At 40.3% G+C, this 18,129-nt stretch overlaps 1 protein-coding gene across 2 annotated transcripts in view; it reads right to left on the bottom strand.

Annotated features, from left to right (window-relative positions):
* Positions 1 to 3,509: 3,509 nt before the first annotated feature.
* The window catches only part of LOC121574036 (glucocorticoid receptor), a 94,176-nt gene continuing 79,556 nt past the window's right edge, over positions 3,510 to 18,129 (bottom strand). For both annotated transcript variants that reach the window (XM_041886568.2, XM_041886567.2), the window contains exons 5-10: positions 11,193 to 11,309; positions 9,288 to 9,566; positions 8,434 to 8,578; positions 6,460 to 6,590; positions 4,968 to 5,125; positions 3,510 to 4,432 (exon numbers count right to left, since the gene is read on the bottom strand). In XM_041886568.2, coding sequence (XP_041742502.1) covers positions 4,259 to 4,432; positions 4,968 to 5,125; positions 6,460 to 6,590; positions 8,434 to 8,578; positions 9,288 to 9,566; positions 11,193 to 11,309 — 1,004 coding nt within the window. In that variant the 3' untranslated portion in view covers positions 3,510 to 4,258. The remainder of the gene's footprint in view (positions 4,433 to 4,967; positions 5,126 to 6,459; positions 6,591 to 8,433; positions 8,579 to 9,287; positions 9,567 to 11,192; positions 11,310 to 18,129) is intronic.

The raw sequence follows: 18,129 nt of genomic DNA, 5'->3' as shown, positions 1-18,129 counted from the left end.
ATATTTTCTCAAGTGGTGAACAGGTTCCCAGGCCCAGAAGGTTTTTGACAGGGAGTCAAAACATTTTCATATTAATCAGTGATATGGAAATTGTACTTTTTTAAAAGCTCTTTTCAACTTTTACGTACATCTGACGCATTTGATGTCATCCAGTACAGAAAAAAACATTGTCATCCATCAAGACACATTTGGAGACCTTAGAAATGACTTGTGAGTGAGAAACCCTTTATTTTATGAGCAGATTTATATGGAGAAACAATTGATAACCATCTGAGGTCATGAAGCGAATCTAGAGCACCCAACCAATGAACTACACAGATATTTTTGTCAGGAGAAAGTCAGGTGAAAATATCGACATTGACTACAGAAGAGGTACAGAGGTAATACATATATTTTTTGAAACAAATACACAACATATATTCTTTACATTGGATTACATTTACAGAACTGAAATACGAACAACAGACTTTAATGAAAGCCATATACCAGTGAAATATGATCTGCCCTTAATCTTTAAAGATAATGTTTTTTTATACAGAAAATAGACTTTCTCAACTAGTATGAAGTTGAAACGAGGTAGTGGATGAACATTGTAGATTCTTGCAGGCAGTTTGTGTAGACCAAAAAATTTTCCGGAATCAATAGGAAATCAGGAAAGTCAAAGACTGAGTGATGACCTTCCTCATTTCCTATTCATTATGAAACGTGGTAGTGCAAATTCTCCCCAGTAGATTACTTTCACACACAGTTTTTACCTTTAAAAAAAATTAAAATAATTTGAAGCGACTAGTTAATCCTCACAGCAATATACACAAGAGACCAAAGGCTAGACCATTACAAAATATATTTTAAAATAAAATAATAAGCACTAATTTGATAATAAATGCTACTGTAAATGTAACTGCTTGAATACTTATGTTCTCTCTGCTTTGGTCACTCTGTTGTACTATACAAATATACTCCAGTCCCTCTTCCCCTCCCAAACCCCCCATTTTCTAATTTCCTAAAACACAGTGATCTTTCATATAGTTTTCCCCATTGATTTATATAATTTATAGTTACTTACAAGTCAGACATGTTTTAACACTGTCTAAGTACATATGCAATACATCCATCTTTGTCAAACACAAACCAACAAACAGAAAAATAAAATAATGACCATCTTACTCATCCTATTCTACAAAAAGGGTGAGTAAAATGATTCATATCAAAGAGGATCAAACTGATATTGAAAATTACTGAAAATATTGTAATTTTTTAAAAGAAACCTATTTTCAAAAGCATTGATAGTTTAAGTTTTCCTGAATTTAAACCCAATTTTTATGGCTCTTTGTCTCCCTTTCGCAAGGCCTTACATTTTTTTTTTGAAAAAGTTTTTTTTTTTAAACGATAGGAATATACAGGTATGTAAAAGTAGTCTGTCAAAAGTTGTCATGAAACATGTTATAATCAACACACTGCTTCAATTTCATGAGATATGTTATGCTTCTGTATGTACATCTATGGCAATACAGTGATCATTAGGATATGTTCAAGCTGGTTTGTCCAATTGAAAAACCAGAACAGAGACAAAGTCCTCTGTAAAACTTGTATGAGAAAGTAATCCAAAATACGTCAACCTCCTCCCAAAAATACATGATAGACCGATACAGGGAGCGCATACAGAGAGGAGCACCAGGGGATCCGTCTCACGTGGTCATTCCATCAGTCTGACAGAAGAATGACTGAGCTAGTTAGCCTACATGGCTGCCATTTTGTGTTTGTTAACTAACCTGTCCTACCTGGTTGATCCTGCCAGTAGCATATGCTTGTCTCAAAGATTAAGCCATGCAAGTCTAAGTACACACGGCCGGCACAGTGAAACTGCGAATGGCTCATTAAATCAGTTCTGAAGCCTTTTAGCAATGTTTCTGCACTTGCACTCCACAAGCCATTGTATGTCCTTTGTATGTCCTATGTTTTCACATGGCATAAGCTGGCGTGTGTGGTGCGAGTACCTCAAAGGAGAGAATTACTTCAACACTATATATACAAAAGTATGTGGACACCCCTTCAAATTAGTGGATTTGGCAATTTCGGCCACACCCGTTGCTGGCAGGTGTATAAAATCGATCACACAGCCATTCAATCTCCATAGACAAACATTTTCAGTAGAATGGCCTTACTGAAGAGATCAGTGACTTTCAATGTGGCTCCGTCATAGGATGCCACCTTTCTAACAAGTCAGTTCGTCAAATTTCTGCCCAGCTAGAGCTGCTCCGGTGGAAACGTCTAGGAGCAACAACGGCTCAGCCGCAAAGTGGTAGGCCACACAAGCTCACAGAACGGGACCGCCGAGTGCTGAAGCGCGTAGCGTGTAAAAATAGTCTGTCCTCGGTTGCAACACTCACTACAGAGTTCCAAACTGCCTCTGGAAGCAACGTCAGCACAATAACTGTTCGTCGGGAGCTTCAAGAGTATACATTTCAGAGTATAAGTGTATGAAATGGCCTGAAAACATCTACGTGATCTTGTGAATAACAATCAACACTTCTATTCCTCGTTAGCTGGTGTAGTTAAAAATTGCAATATTCCTTTCATAAATGAGCACTGAAGTATAGAATAATAACGATGTTATGTGAGAAGACGGCTAAATGAATTCTGTGTAACAATTACACAGTTCTGCTTTTTTTCCATTTCATATTATGAATAAAAATTGACAAAGTATCTGCGGTTTGGCACTAGAATAATACATACAGGTGACTTTCCACCATCGTGATGATGCAAAATGCATCATCATCATGACGATGTGGCAAGTGACACTTAGCTTCTTGAAAATCCTACATCTTGAAAACTTGACTGCTGACATGGCAAAACATTTTGGGACTGTATCAACAGCAGACTAATGAAAAAAATACCAAAAGGTCACTTTTGAGTGGATTTTTCCTTTAAGCTTGGGTCATTTAACATAATTTGTTTGCAACTCCCAGAGAATAGTGACTGTGCGTATGCTCTCTAATATACAGCTTGACGGATCATGTTAAAAATAGGATTGTGACTATTTTGAAATAAATACATATGTTGTAATATCATATGAACAAACAAACGTGTTCAGGCCGTTACCTTCTGTCCTCTTTGCTCTCTTTCACTCACATATACATACACACCAATCATATCATTAGCCAATGCTGCGAAATCCCATCCTATCTCCCAAGCCTAGCCCAACGCTGGCATTTTCATTTAACTTGCAAATCATGGACGGTTTTAAGATGAAGTGAGTCTTCCTTTCATCATGAAGAAAACCTATAACACACATAAAAGTTGATCTGATGTTTCTTTTTTCCTCACTGTTGAATTATAATATACTGCAGGGTTTCCCAAAGTCGGTCCTGGGGTCCCCCCTGGGTGCACATTTAGTTTTTTGCTCTAGCACTACACAGCTGATTCAAATAATCAAAGCTTGATGATGAGTTGGTTATTTGAATCAGCTGTGTAGTTCTAGGGAAATAACAAAACGTGGACCCGGGGGGCAGTACTGACTTTGGGGAACCCTGATATACTGTATACGCTCAGACATGGCAGGAACCTCTAATTCAACCTTCTTCATATTAATGTTTGAGCATAACAACTACTGAAAGGTTGCTAAGAATGAAATTGAACATATTGTTGGTTTTATTATGTACTGTACCTTACATAAGGAGTTCACTCTCTTCACTTCTGGGGATCATTTAACTGCCCATTTTAGAAAAGAAACATGGCTGCTTAGAAAGAGAACAGACAAATACATACAAAGGTGTTTATATTAGATTCCTATGCAAAATACTTGCATTTGACAGTTTGAGAAAAATGGCTATGGACAGCCTGCAAAGCTAAAAAAGGCACGTTTTCCCTTTTCTGATATTCTTGTGTAAACATTTCAGTGGTGTGTGCATGCATTAAATCAATAGAAAATATTCCTTTCTCTTTTCGTTGTTAAAATTGGATTCCTCCAATCTCACAATAAGTGTTTTGAAGTGATTCACGGTCTAAACAGGATTCCAGAACAGTTGAATCCTTGTTTCATCCAGAAGGGTCAGTTAGTTTGTTGCCATGTCGCTCATGATCAATGTGACAATCTTACACTCCTTTTCTCTCTCTTTTGCACCAAGTCTTCTGGGAACTGATTTGAGTGCACACTCACTACATTAATCCGTACTGGTAGCGGTCCTGGTGGGGTGTCTGCAGGGAAAACAGGCGGGTCTGGCTGGATGGCGGGCGGGAGGGTGGGGAGGCTGGGGTTTTAAGGCATTGTGTCATGGTTTAAGGCATGATGAAACAGAAGCGGCTTGACACTCCCGTCTTTGAATTTTGGTATCTGGTTGCTGATGATCTCGGCCAGCATCTCAGGGAACTCCACACTCAGGGATTTATTCACAAAAGTGTAGAAGCAGATCTGCAGGAGGCCCCCCACCATCTGTGGAAACAATCAGGTCTTTTTTAGAGGTCTTTCACTAAGAGCACAATGGCAACAACAGAGCAACATGCCAGGGTGCATAGCTACGGTTTGGTACAGTACACACTATTTCAAACCACTTATTGATGCCATGGTGAACAACTTTGATATTGATAGCATAGCTGAAAAATTAAGCTTGTAATACATTCTAAATGGGCTCATCTCTAACTCAAGAGGTTCACAAATACACAAAAAAACAACAGTCTTGCTTGCTCTTAATACATATTGGATCTCTGTAACTGGTATTCAAGTCACACTCTTCCAGACTCCCTGATATAGGGTACTCCAACCAAGAGGAAACAGGTTGATTTATTGGTATGCTGACGAGTAGAAGAGGTGATGAGTATGCATGTACGCTCATTCATTTCATTTTCTTTGTGTTTATTAAGCCAGGATAGTCCTGGGTTCCATAACTCCCTGGAAAACCTTGGCAAGTGTTACTGAGTGTTGCTGAATGCTGTTGTGTGGCTGTGGGTGCAGGTGGGCTCAAACTCACTTCCTGCATGGAGTCCAGTAGCTTAGTGAGTTGATAGAACCTCTGCCAGTTCTGGCTGGAGTTCTCTTCCCGCTTGACGATGGCCTTCCCCAGCTCCTTGATGTAGGTCATGCGGATCTCATCAAACACAGCCTGGCTCTTCAATCCATCCTTTGGTACTGTGGGAACAAGCAAGGGAGGGGTTAAAGCAGACATAAATAACCTCTTACTCATCATGCATGATTTGTTTTAGTAGGCAGTGTACGTCAATATAGTCCTTACGTCTCTGTCATTACAAAAAGGCATCCTAAAAAGTTCACTCAGTCAACCAATATTCACACAATAGACAATCTGACATTGTTAGGTTAGGCCAGGAAGGAGTCTCTTAGTTTTGACCCAGAGTCTCCCAGTCTGAACACTGCCCGTTATCCTGCCACTAACGTCTCGCCACTACCGTCTCATACACACCCACCCACCCTCCGTCCCGTCCCAACCACACTTAGGTCAATGGAAAATATGCAAAACCACAGGTAACATCAATGGGTTTTATGCGAACCCATTGTTCCCTGATAAGAGCCAGATGAAGGATCTACCCTGGACTGAAGGGTTCTGGGATCTTGGACTTGGGCCCAGGCAAAACTGCACTCAATGGACAAGAGATTATGCAAAACAACATAGGAGGTAAAAGGTAAAATAATCTCCAATTGTCTTATCAGATGAGAGATACAAACTGGCTTGCCCTTGTATACTTTTCTGGTTTGGATGTAGCTAGTGATGTTCTTTTTCAAACTTGCAAGAGAAGGATTTTATGCCTCTCACATGCAGAATAACTGACAAATTACTATTTACAATACTAACAGGAGAGAGGTCTGTAGGTCTATAATAGCAGGCAATAGGTCTACCCCAATCAAAAGTGGTCGCCTGGTGTATTTCTTTTACATTTCTAGTTTGAATTATGTGGATAACATAATCGATGAGCCAATCAAAATAAAACACTTGAAAATATGTACATTTTGTCCTGGTTGGAAAAAAAAGCAAAGAAGATTGCTCACTGGTTTAAAAAAAGCACAGCTCTGCATGTAAATGTAATTTTCATTTCCTTAAGAAGCAATCAAAAGACACCAAGTGTGTGCGCTTTCCAAAACCACTCATTTTGTGTAATTTGAAAGGCACAAAATACTTTTCCCCCAGTCAATCCAAGTCAACAATGTTGCAATAAACAGTATCTTCTGCTTAAATATGGTTTTGTAATGGCTTGTCACGCTGGGAGTTTTTTTTTCCTGAGGCCTCATTTGTACAAAGCTCATTCAAAAGCTGAAGCTTCAGTTTGTCTGGTTTCCCTCCAGTTTTTTTTTCATTTTCTCCACTTATTTTTGAACTGAGACGTCAAAACATGTGTTCTGTTTTTCCCCAGCCTGTTCCCTGCAAACTGCATCGGACTGCCATAATGAATAACTGTTTTAATCTATGGATTCATTTATGTTATTTAAGATTGAATGTAAATGTGTTATACCTGTGCTGAGCAGCAGCAGGACTTTCATACACAGGTACTCGTCGTAGGACACCTGCAACCTCACAAACTCAGTAGAGATTTTCAGCATCTGCTCACACTGGTCGGTCATGTAGGGCAGCTTCATCCTCTCACTGAGACACACACACAAAGAGACAGTTCTAATCAGACCAACACCCTGTTTCCCTCTCCGCAATCCACATAGTGTATAATGACCGTGACAGTTACGCCTATAATACTGCTGGAGAAACAGAGCTTTGTGAATCTGGGCTGTGAAATCAGCCCTAATAGGATGGACAGGATTTTCCCACCTCACTTGGCCAAGATAGAAAGTCTACACCCCACTTGGATTTCTTCCCATTTTATTGTTACAAAGTGGGATTAAAATGGATTTAATTGTCCTTTTTTGTCAACGATATACACAAAATACTCTAATGTCAAAGTGGAAGAACATTTTTAAAAGATTAATGAAGAATAAAACACTATTACAACTTGATTAGATAAGTATTCACCCCGAGTCATATAACTTGATTAGATAAGTATTCACCTCCTGAGTCAATACATGTTAGAAACACCTTTGGCAGTCTTCTTGGGTAAATCTCATAAGAGCTTTGCACAACTGTATTGTGCAATACTTGTCCATTATTCTTTTCAAAATTCTTCAAGCTCTCAAGTTGTTGGGGTTCATGGCTAGACAGCAATTTTCTATTCTTACCATAGATTTTCAAGCTGATTTAAGTCAAAACTGTAACTTGGCCACTCGGGAACATTCACTGTCTTCTTGGTATGCAACTTCACTGTAGATTTGGCTTTTGTGTTTTAGGTTATTGTCCTGCTGAAAGGTGAATTCCTCTCCCAGTGTCTGGTGTAAAGCAGACTGAAGCAGGTGTTCCTCTAGGATTTTGCCTGTGCTTACCTCCATCCAGTTTCTTTTCAACCTGAAAAACTCCCCAGTCTTTGCCGATGTCAAGCATACCCATACCATGATGCAGCCTCCAACATGCTTGAAAATAAGGAGGCAGGTACTCAGTTATGTATTGTGTTTGCCCCAAACATAAGGCTTAGCATTTAGGCCAAAAATTGTATTCCAGTATTACTGTAGTGCCTTGTTGTTTTGGAATATTTGTATTCTTTTCACTCTGTCATTTACTTCAATGGCCTCATGGTGACATCCCTAAGCAGTTTCCTTCCTGTCCTGCAGCTCAGATCAGAAAGACGACTGCATCTTTGATGTGTCTGGATGGTTTAATACATCATCCACAGCAGAATTATTAACTTAACCATGACTAAAGATATATCAAATGTCTGATTTGATATTGTTACCCATCTATCTACCAATCACTGCCCTTCTTTATGAGGCTTTCGAAAAGCTCCCTGGTCTTTGTAGTTGAATCTGTGCTTGAAATTCAATACTTGACTGAGGGACCTTACAGATGTTATATGTATGGGGGACAGAGGAAGGGGTAGTCATTCAAAAATCATGTCACACAGAGTGTGTCCATATAACTTATGTGATTTGTTAAGCCAAATATGACTTCTTAACTAATTTAGGCTGGCCTAAACAAAGGGGGTGAATACTTATGCAACGACTATATTTTAGTTATTGAATTTGTATTCATTTGTTTAAATAAAAATAATATATATATATATATATATATAAAAAAAGATGTATCTTTTCACTTTGACATTATGGAGTATTGTGTAGATCAATGACAAAAAATTATATTTCAATCCCACTTTGTAACACAACAAAAGGTGAAAAGTTCAAGGGGGTGTAGACTTTCCATAGGCATACATTTTTAATTCCAGCAACATAGTTTTCCCTCCCTCCCTCCAGAGAGGCTCTGGTTGAACTAGCTATCTATAGAAATCCACCCACCATCCAGGCTACCTTTCTCATCTCCAGAGCCCCCAGCCAGCTACAGCCCTCCCAGGTGAGTCCCTGTCCCCTCTCCTTCTCTGATTCTCTGGACTTACTCATTAATAACCAGGTCAGGGGCGAAGCACAGCATGCCCCCGTTACACTGCTGGTAGGAGCGCCAGCCAAGGCCGAACGACATGAGGAACAGCCAGGAGCACTGCAGCAGGGTCATCTGGTCATCCAGGTGAAGGTTCAGGAACCCTGCACGAACAGACAACACACATCATTGATCAGGATTGCAGTGTTGTTAGTGCTGGTCTTTTGCGTGATATATAATGATGATAACATTGATAGAATAAGACACAGACAAGACTAAGATAGGTCATTGTAATTCTAATACACTGTATTGCAGCTATGTAGTGACCATGTAGAATGTGCAGCTCACACTGATGCGACCAAGTAAACATTTTACTCGGACAGCCAAGTCAAAGGGTCGCAAAATGTGACTAAATGGTTGCAGTCTGTAGCCCTGAAAGTGGCCTTTAATTGCAGTTCAATCGTCTCTCATTGTTGAGACTTCAAAAGTGGAAGTGTTGAAATCTTTTCAGATCATATTTGCTTAACCATTCAGTGGTTATGTAAGATTTCTCCACAAGTCCTTCCCTTCCATGCCAGTTGGCTGCTGGGTGAGACCAAGGCACAGAGTAAATATTGGGGCGATAACCAAACCATGTGCCTTCTTTCTCATGATTAGGGGCTGGGGGTCAACTCAACCCCATTCCATGATTGATAAAATGGAAAATCATGAGATTAATTGAAAATATTCTAATTAATTTGCAAGTCACTGGATTGACTTGATTTAGGCCTAGTTCATTTCCTGAATTAACTCGAGTTGAAATGGAATGGACCAAGCCTATAATGGCGGCTAGTCAAATTAGTGCTAAAATGAAGGTGTACCAGGTTGTCTCACCTGGTAGGGACTTGGCCCACTTGACAGCTGAGACGACCTGTTGTCCACCCAACCTGTTGAGGGTGGTCATAAGGCGGGTGGAGGTGTCGGGGATGGTGCTGTCGTAGCCAGAGTAAATCGCCTCTGGCTCGATGGCTTTGAGCAGGGACAGCATGGTGGGCACCAGCTGGGGCATGGACTTGGGGATCAGGGCGCAGACCCTTTCGTCAGGTGATGGAGCGTTCGGCTCCGTCGTGCCCTGCTGACCTTTTAATCGGATCAGCTTCTTGTTTTTCCTTGCTGCAAAGACAGAGACGAGAGAGTGTAAGAGTAAAGAGAGAGAAGACAGAGCTTATCAGTAACTTTCCCTGTTAACCCATAATAGTCTAAGCCAGGGGAGGGCGGCGGGGGGTTCTACTAAACTATATGGAATTTTTTTAAGAAGGTCATACCAAGGATCATTTAGCGATTTGATTTTGAATTTTAAGACTCCTTGAAGTACCAAAAAAATATATAAAAAAAGTATATTTGATTAACAATTATTTTTGCCCTTACTGCTATTAGCCCATACAAACACATTGAATAACAGATTCACTACATGGAACAGATAGTCCCCCAAAAAAATTCTAAAGGAAGTTTGTTCTGAAGTGTCTGTCCTATATCTAAGAGATTTAAGAAAGATCAGGAAACATTTGTTATAAAAAACGACATGTATTTAACCCCTTATTTTTAATGGGGATTGTTTTATTATGCTAATTAGATTTCCGCGGGGGCGCGGACATAGACTTTAGGGGATTATGGCTAGCTATTGTATCCCACCTAACCCAGGTGGTGATAGTGTATAGACCACACATACCCTATTCATAACAACAATATGCAGCCTATAAGATGCTTTATCAGTTGACCTCAGCTAGTTTACTCATAAAATAGGTAATCCACATTGGGTTACGCTTCAAAAGGGTACAGAGTTCAAGGTTTTATTCATTGAAACGAAGAGACTTACCTTCTTGTGTATTTCTATGGGTCTTTAAAAAGAGCAACATAACACGAAAACAATTTCTGTTACAATATGTGCTGAATGCCTCCGGTTGAGAGGGTTACCATCAAAAACGATCTCAGTCTTTTTTTTCTCCTTTTTTAATTTCCTCCATAAACGTTTCTATGGCAACTAAGAGCCTTTCTGGTACGACCCCAGGTTTTGATTGTCTGCTGATGCACCCAAATCCGTCAATGTATTTTTTCCGCCCACTCTGATTCGTACAACTAAATCATTAACGATGTCATACCCTGCAGCACTGAGTGAATGAACATATATAAATAACAAGAAGTGCATCAATGTGAATTATTGTCCATTTCCATTTGATTTTTTTTTGTCCACAGTGACAGAGTAGAGCTAATGTGAGCCTTCTATCTTTCTATGGCTCAGGGACATGGGAGGAACTGGGTCTGAGTGAATGACTGTTGATCACTGGCTCTGACCCTTGTTTGAAACACTGGGCCAGAGAGGAAACATTAGGTTAGTTAATATGCCATTTAGCAGACGCTTTTATCCAAAGCGACTTACAGTCATGCGTGCATAAAACAATTTTTTTGTGTATGGGGTGGTCCCGGAGATCGAACCCACTACCTTGGCGTTACAAGCGCCGTGCTCTACCAGCTGAGCTACAGAGGACCATGTCAACATAAACTCTGGGAATCAAGACCCACTACTGGTTTATGTGAATCCAAGACTAAATCCTACTCCTAATCACAACCTCTATAGGGGACAAAACATATAAAGCACAGCCTTTCAGAGAGAACACATGCTGAAAATGTCCTCTGATTAAACTTTGCTGGATAACTATGTTTGCCATAAGACTGTGTGTATACACTACAATTCCACTGATATGAGAACAATATGAATGTGAATGTGTTGGTGCCACTTACCTTCCAGGTTCATCCCTGCTTGGAGACACTTGCGGAAGCGGCACGCCGGGCAGTTCTTCCTGCGGATCCTGTCTATGATGCAGTCATTCCTCCCGGCACACAGATAGTTGTGTTGTCCTGGCGATGGAGGAATAAGGTCATTAATAGCAAGAGGGTTGAAGATGATTAGGCCAAGCACTACGAGTTGCCACCACACCAAACACCTGTTTGACTAAACCTGCCGGCCTCATGACATAACAGTCAGCAGCCAACACTTAAGGTGACAGCTCGTTCACTTTCTGAGGTTAACACCCCTCCACTGCCAGGCAAAAAAGTAGCCTAAGCTTTTTAAAACGAGGATAAAGAGATTTTCACTTATTTTTTTTAATACTCTGCCAATGCTCTGGGTGTAATGATTTTAGCTGTTGACAGTGTGTCTTAAGTCGGACTAGTAATTTAAAATGAGGTGGGGGGGGGGGGATTGTTTGACAGAGCCTGGATAATGTCAGCGGAACATAATATTTTGCCAGATTAACAAATTCTCTAGGGGAGATCTTTGAGGTCATGCTTTAATATAAGCAGCACGTAACCAACTCATCAGTGGTCCCATACAACATTTCAGTGTTTTTAAAATGACCCTAGTTAATATATTCATCTACTGATAACATTTTTACAACCAACTAATAAAGAAGACTTATGAGATAAAATGCCACAGGACAATCTTCCTATTGATATGATATAATAATAATAATAATAATAATAATAATAATAATGTAGTCAGAGCATTTAGTTAAATGAATATGTTTACAGAGGAACACAGCCAATGCTCTACAGAATAATGCCAACCTGGACCTACAACATAAAATCCCAGCTAACTGTAACGCAGTGCTACCACAGCCAAAAAAAAAAACATTTTTGGGATTAATTTAAGGTTAGGCATAAGGCTAGCAGTGTGGTTAAATGGACATTTCAAAATGTTTCAACTTCATACTCATCATCTCCAGCACCACCCCAAAATATGTGAAAATGGTGCGTTTCTATGTTTTGTAGTAAAAAACAGAGGAACATAAGTGTTTTCAATGACATTGGTGTGCATCATGTGATTTTAACCAATTATGAGCAGGCATTGCCTACTAATTGGTTGATGTCATTGGAAACACATACCTTCCTCTGTCCTTTTTACTACAAAACCTAGAAATGCAGAATTTTTACATACACTACATGACCAAAAGTATGTGGACACCTGCTCGTCAAACATCTAATTTCAAAATCATGGGCATTAATATGGAGTTGGTCCCCCCTTTGCTGCTACAACAGCCTCCACTCTTCTGGGAAGGCTTTCCACTAGATGTTGGAACATTGCTCCGGGGACTTGATTTCATTCAGCCACTAGAGCATTAGTGAGGTTGGGCACTGATGTTGGGCGATTAGGCCTGGCTCACAGTCGGCTTACCAATTAGTTCTTCCACACCGATCTCGACAAACAGTTTCTGTATGGACCTTGCTTTGTCCACGGGGGCATTGTCATGCTGAAACAGGAAAGGGCCTTCCCCAAATTGTTGCCACAGAATTGGAAGCACATAATTGTCTAGAATGTCATTGTATGCTGTAGCGTTAAGATTTCCCTTCACTGGCACTAAGGGGCCTAGCCCGACCCATGAAAAACAGCCCCAGACCATTAATTCCTCCTGCGCTAAACTTTACAGTTGGCACTACGCATTGGGGCAAGTAGCGTTCTCCTGGCATCCGCCAAACCCAGATTAGACCGTCGGACTGCTAGATGTTGAGGCGTGATTCATCACTCCAGAGAACGAATTTCCACTGCTCCAATGGAGGCAAGCTTTACACCACTCCAGGCGATGCTTTGGCATTGCGCATGGTGATCTTAGGCTTGTGTGCGGCTGCTCGGCCATGGAAACCCATTTCATGAAGCTCCTGACGAACAGTTATTGTGCTGACGTTGCTTCCAGAGGCAGTTTGGAACTCGGTAGTGAGTGTTGCAACCGAGGACAGACGATTTTTACGCACTTCTGCACTTGAAGGTCCCGTTCTGTGAGCTTGTGTGGCCTACCACTTCGCGGCTGAGCCGTGGTTGCTCCTAGACATTTCCACTTCACAATAACAGCACTTACAGTTAACCGAACTGATGTGTTGGAAAGGTGGTATCCTATGACGGTGCCACACTGAAAGTCACTGAGCTCTTCAGTAAGGCCATTCTACTACCAATGTTTTTCTACGAAGATTGCATGGCTGTGTGCTGAATTTTATACACCTGTCAGCAATGGGTGTGGCTGAAATAGCCAAATCCACTAATTTGAAGGGATGTCCACATACTTTTGTATATATAGTGTAAGAGCGTTGAAGCTCGAGGCTCAACTTGTGCAAATGCGTAGATACTGTGTGTGACTTTGTGAGAGCGAAGTGTTGAATCTCGCTCATCTCAATATCTCCGGAGCTGCTCGTGGCAACGTCATGGCTGAGTCTACCTTTAAGAAGAGAAATAGTAGAAATAGGCGGAGTTTAGCCATTTGTGGCTGTGGTAACTAGTGACAACCGCAGCCATGGGAGCAGCAGCCATTGCAAACAGCAGTGCAAACAAATCATCCATAAACTAAACAAACAGTGCCAGCTGAATCCCAGAAGCATCCTCTCTCTAATCCCTTCGTCATACTATAGGCTAGTGAGGAGGACTCGGCTGGCGGCGCGAGGCTAGCCCTGTTTGCCAGGCTCCCTCCAGTCCTACTGAGAACATGGTCAGGATGAATGGAAATAGTGGCAGATGGAAGAAGGCCCGGAACGGGGACTCTTTTGTTGGAAGATGACGTCACTAGCCAATTACCATCCAAACATGACTTGGGTGTCCTCTTAGTAAGAGAGCCCCAGGGATGCCTTTATACACAATATCATGCTACGCCAAACACAGTGCCTTCAGAAAGTATTCACACCCCTCGACTTTTTCCACGTTGTTGTGTTACAGCCTGAATTTAAAAATGATTACATTGAGATTTTGTCACTTGGTACCCCATAATGTAAAAGTTGAATTATGTTTTTAGAATTTTTTACAAATTAATAAAAAATGTAAGGCTGAAATGTCTTGAGTCAATAGATATTCAACCCCTTTGTTATGGCAAGCCTAAATAAGTTCAGGAGTAAAAATGTTCTTAACATGTTGCATGGACTGTTTTATGTCTACCTCATCTCTGTACCCCCACACATACAATTATCTGTAAGGTCCCTCAGTCGAGCAGTGAATTTCAAACACAGATTCAACCACAAAGAACAGGGAGGTTTGTAGACAAAAAAAAAGAAAAAGACATTGAATATCCCTTTGAGCATGGTGAAGATATTAATTACACTTTGGATGGTGTATAAATACACGTAGTCACTACAAAGATACAGGTGTCCTTACAAACTCAGTTGCCGGAGAGGAAGGAAACCGCTCAGGGATTTCACCATGAGGCCAATGGTGACTTTAAAGCTGCAACACGTAACTTTTTGGGTGAACCGACCAAATTCACATAGAAATGTGAGGTATAGATCTGTCATTTTAATTGAAAGCAAGTCTAAGAAGAGATAGATCTGTTTTATGTGAGCTATTTCTATGCTTCCCGTTTTTACGTTTTTTTTACTTTCAGTTTTGTATACCAGCTTCAAACAGATGAAAATACAATTTTTGGGGTTATGGAAAATATATTTCACAGCAGTTTAGATGGTACAGAATATAGCTAAGAACAGGCAAAATCCTAGAGAAAAACCTGGTTCAGTCTGGTTTTCCAACAGACACTGGGAGATAAATTCATCTTCAGCAGGACAATAACCTAAAACACAAGGCCAAATATACACTGGAGTTGTTTACCAAGATGACACAATGTTCCTGAGTGGCCTAGTTAACATTTTGACTTAAATTGGCTTGAAAATCTATGGCAATGCTTGAAAATGGCTGTCTAGCAATGATCAACAACCAACTTGACATAGCTTGAAGAAAAAAAAAAAAAAAAATTTGCAAATATTGTAAAATCCAGGTGTGCAAAGCTCTTAGAGACCCAAAGCTGATTCTAACATGTATTGACTCAGGGGTGTGAATACTTACGTAAATTAGATATTTCTGTATTTCAATAAATTTGCTTACATTTCTAAAAACATGTTTTAGCTTCGTCATTCTGGGGTATTGTGTGTAGATGGGTGTGATTTATTTATTTATTTTTTAATCAATTTTGAATTCAGGCTGTAACAACAAAATGTGGAATAAGTCAAGGGGTATGAATACTTTCTGAAGGCACCATGGTATGATTGACCTTAAAAATATATTGTATTATCACAAATATCACACTTATTTTGAACATTTCCAGTCCAGTTTTTAATCCATCACAGGGCGATGAAGAGGATAGCTAATGTTAAGTCTGAGTGGTTATTATTTTATTTTTTTATGGCTAAAAGAAAAAAGCCCCATTACACTAATACTCGCAATGCTCATGCCCCGCCCACCTGAGGATCTGTCTTTTTCAGCCATTTATTTCCGGTGTTTGAGGGGTGTAAGATACACTTGTCACTTAAATCTCACTGGATTGATTGCTTTCTTTTTACTCCATACTAGTCTTGCTTGTGTTTGTGTTTTTTTCCCCCGTTAACACTACGACCGTGGAAATATTTGTAATGACCTGTCAAACACATCCCGTAATTTTGTAATGGCTGAAATGGGCTACAATGGAATACATTGGCTTTCCGTTGAATATATAAGAACGCTAAAGTTTCATCTGTGATTTAATGCACCGTCTCAACACTTACATCACAACAAAGATAACTTTATTTTGATGGGTGTTCATTTTTTGTGGAATTGAAAAAAATGAATAATTTAATGCAGATGAAATGTTTACAAATTAGATGTGCTGAAATGAAAACAACTCCTGAAAATGCACACTCGGATTATAATGATACAGTGCATTCGGAAAGTATTCAGATCCCTTAACTTGTCAAATTTTTCTTACTTTACAGCCTTATTCTAAAATGGATATATTTTTTAAATTATCCACTTCTACCCCATAATGACAAAGCGTAAACAGGTTTTTAGACATTTTTTAAATAAATAAATAAATAAAACAAATGAAATACCTTATTTACATAAGTATTCAGACCCTTTGCTATGAGACTCGAAATTGAGCTCAGGTGCATCCTGTTTCCATTGATCATCCTTGATTTTTCTACAACTTGGTTGGAGTCCACCTGTGGTAAATTCAATTGATTGGACAGGATTTGGAAAGGCACACACCTGTCTATATAAGGTCCCACAGTTGACAGTGCATGTCACAGCAAAAACCAAGCCATGAGGTCAAAATAATTGTCCGTAGAGCTCTGAGACTGGATTGTGTCGAGGCACAGATCTGGGGAAGGGTACCAAAAGATTTCTGCAACATTGAAAGTCCCCAAGAACATAGTGGCCTCCATCATTCTTAAATGGAAGAAGTTTGGAACCCCCAAGATTCTTCCTAGAGCTGGCTGCCCGGCCAAATTGAGGAATCGGGGGAGAAGGGCCTTTGTCAGGGAGGTGACCAAGAACCGGAAAGTCACTCTGACAGCGCTCCAGAGTTCCTCTGGGGAGATGGGAGAACCTTCCAGAAGGACAACCATCTCTGCAGGAACTCCACCAATCAGGCCTTCATGGTAGAGTGGCCAGACGGAAGCCACTCCTCAGTAAAAGGCACATGACAGCCCGGTTGGAGTTTGCCAAAAGGCACCTAAAGGACTCTGACCATGAGAAACAAGATTCTCTGGTCTGTTGAAACCAAGATTGAACTCTTTGGCCTGAATGTCAAGTGTCACGTCTGGAGGAAACCTGGCACCATCCCTACGGTGGAGCATGGTGGTGGCGGCATCATGCTGTAGGGATGTTTTTCAGCGGCAGGGACTGGGAGACTAGTCAGGTTTGAGGGAAAGATGAAAGGAGCAACTCAGAACGTTACTACCCTGCATGAATCTGCAGGTAGCTAACCAACCAGGTTCAATGTTAGCTAGCTAACATTAGGCTATAACTAGCAATGCAAATGGTTCTGAGATGCGAATAATTTTAGTACACAGATCATACACGTAATGTTAGCTAGCGAGCCAGCCAGCTAACGTTAGTTAGCTACCTAACAGTACACTTCAAATAAAAACAACTTTCTGACAAAATTAGAAACGTCTAATCTCTGAAAATGTAGTTAGCTAGACTATTTTACCCATATACATGGACGGATGCTTCTCCCTCTTTATCACAGATGCCATGGTTGCCCTTAGTTTGAAGATGTAATCCATAGACAGGTGTTTTATACAGCCTTCTGTGTGTCCTCTTTTCGACTCTGCATATTTGCAATCAAAGGCCAGAATTTTCTCCATCTCCTTAGCTATCATACTCTAATTCCTCTGGGCCTTCCACTGATTTCAAAACTCGGTCCTCCAGAAAGTGGAGAGCAACACTTTGATATCTTTCAAAACAAGCGTCGTTAGAAAGGATTACCTACAAATACTGACCAGCTCATGTTATATACAGAAGCGTGCTACATGGCAGACCAATCCAAACTCATCTCTCGGCATGTCCAGCCCATCCATTATCACAGCCAATCATAGCTAGCGGGAAGGTTCCTGTCTTCAATGTCCAACTGTTGCATTTATTAGAATTGTTTTTAAAACCTTTTAACAATTTCGATGACCGTTGCTACTAACACATTCACAAAGACATTATCCAGCAAAAGCAAATAATGTGAAGTGCATTTTTGATTTAGGATGACAATAACTTGATCAAGTGCAAACAAATCATTAGAATCATTGCAGTTATAACGCTATTGGGTTTTGTGCAAAAATACATCCCTTAACTCTCCTAGCGAAGTGATGATAGACCCACATTCCAAGCAGGAATTAAAACAGGATTTAACGCCAAATTACATTATGAATGATCAAATCACAAATTCATGCAAAGAAGGGCACA

Source organism: Coregonus clupeaformis, chromosome 9, assembly GCF_020615455.1.
Source record: "Coregonus clupeaformis isolate EN_2021a chromosome 9, ASM2061545v1, whole genome shotgun sequence".
Lineage (NCBI taxonomy): Eukaryota > Metazoa > Chordata > Actinopteri > Salmoniformes > Salmonidae > Coregonus > Coregonus clupeaformis.
Note: the sequence above shows the minus strand (reverse complement) of the source record. Positions and strands in the feature narration are given on the sequence as shown.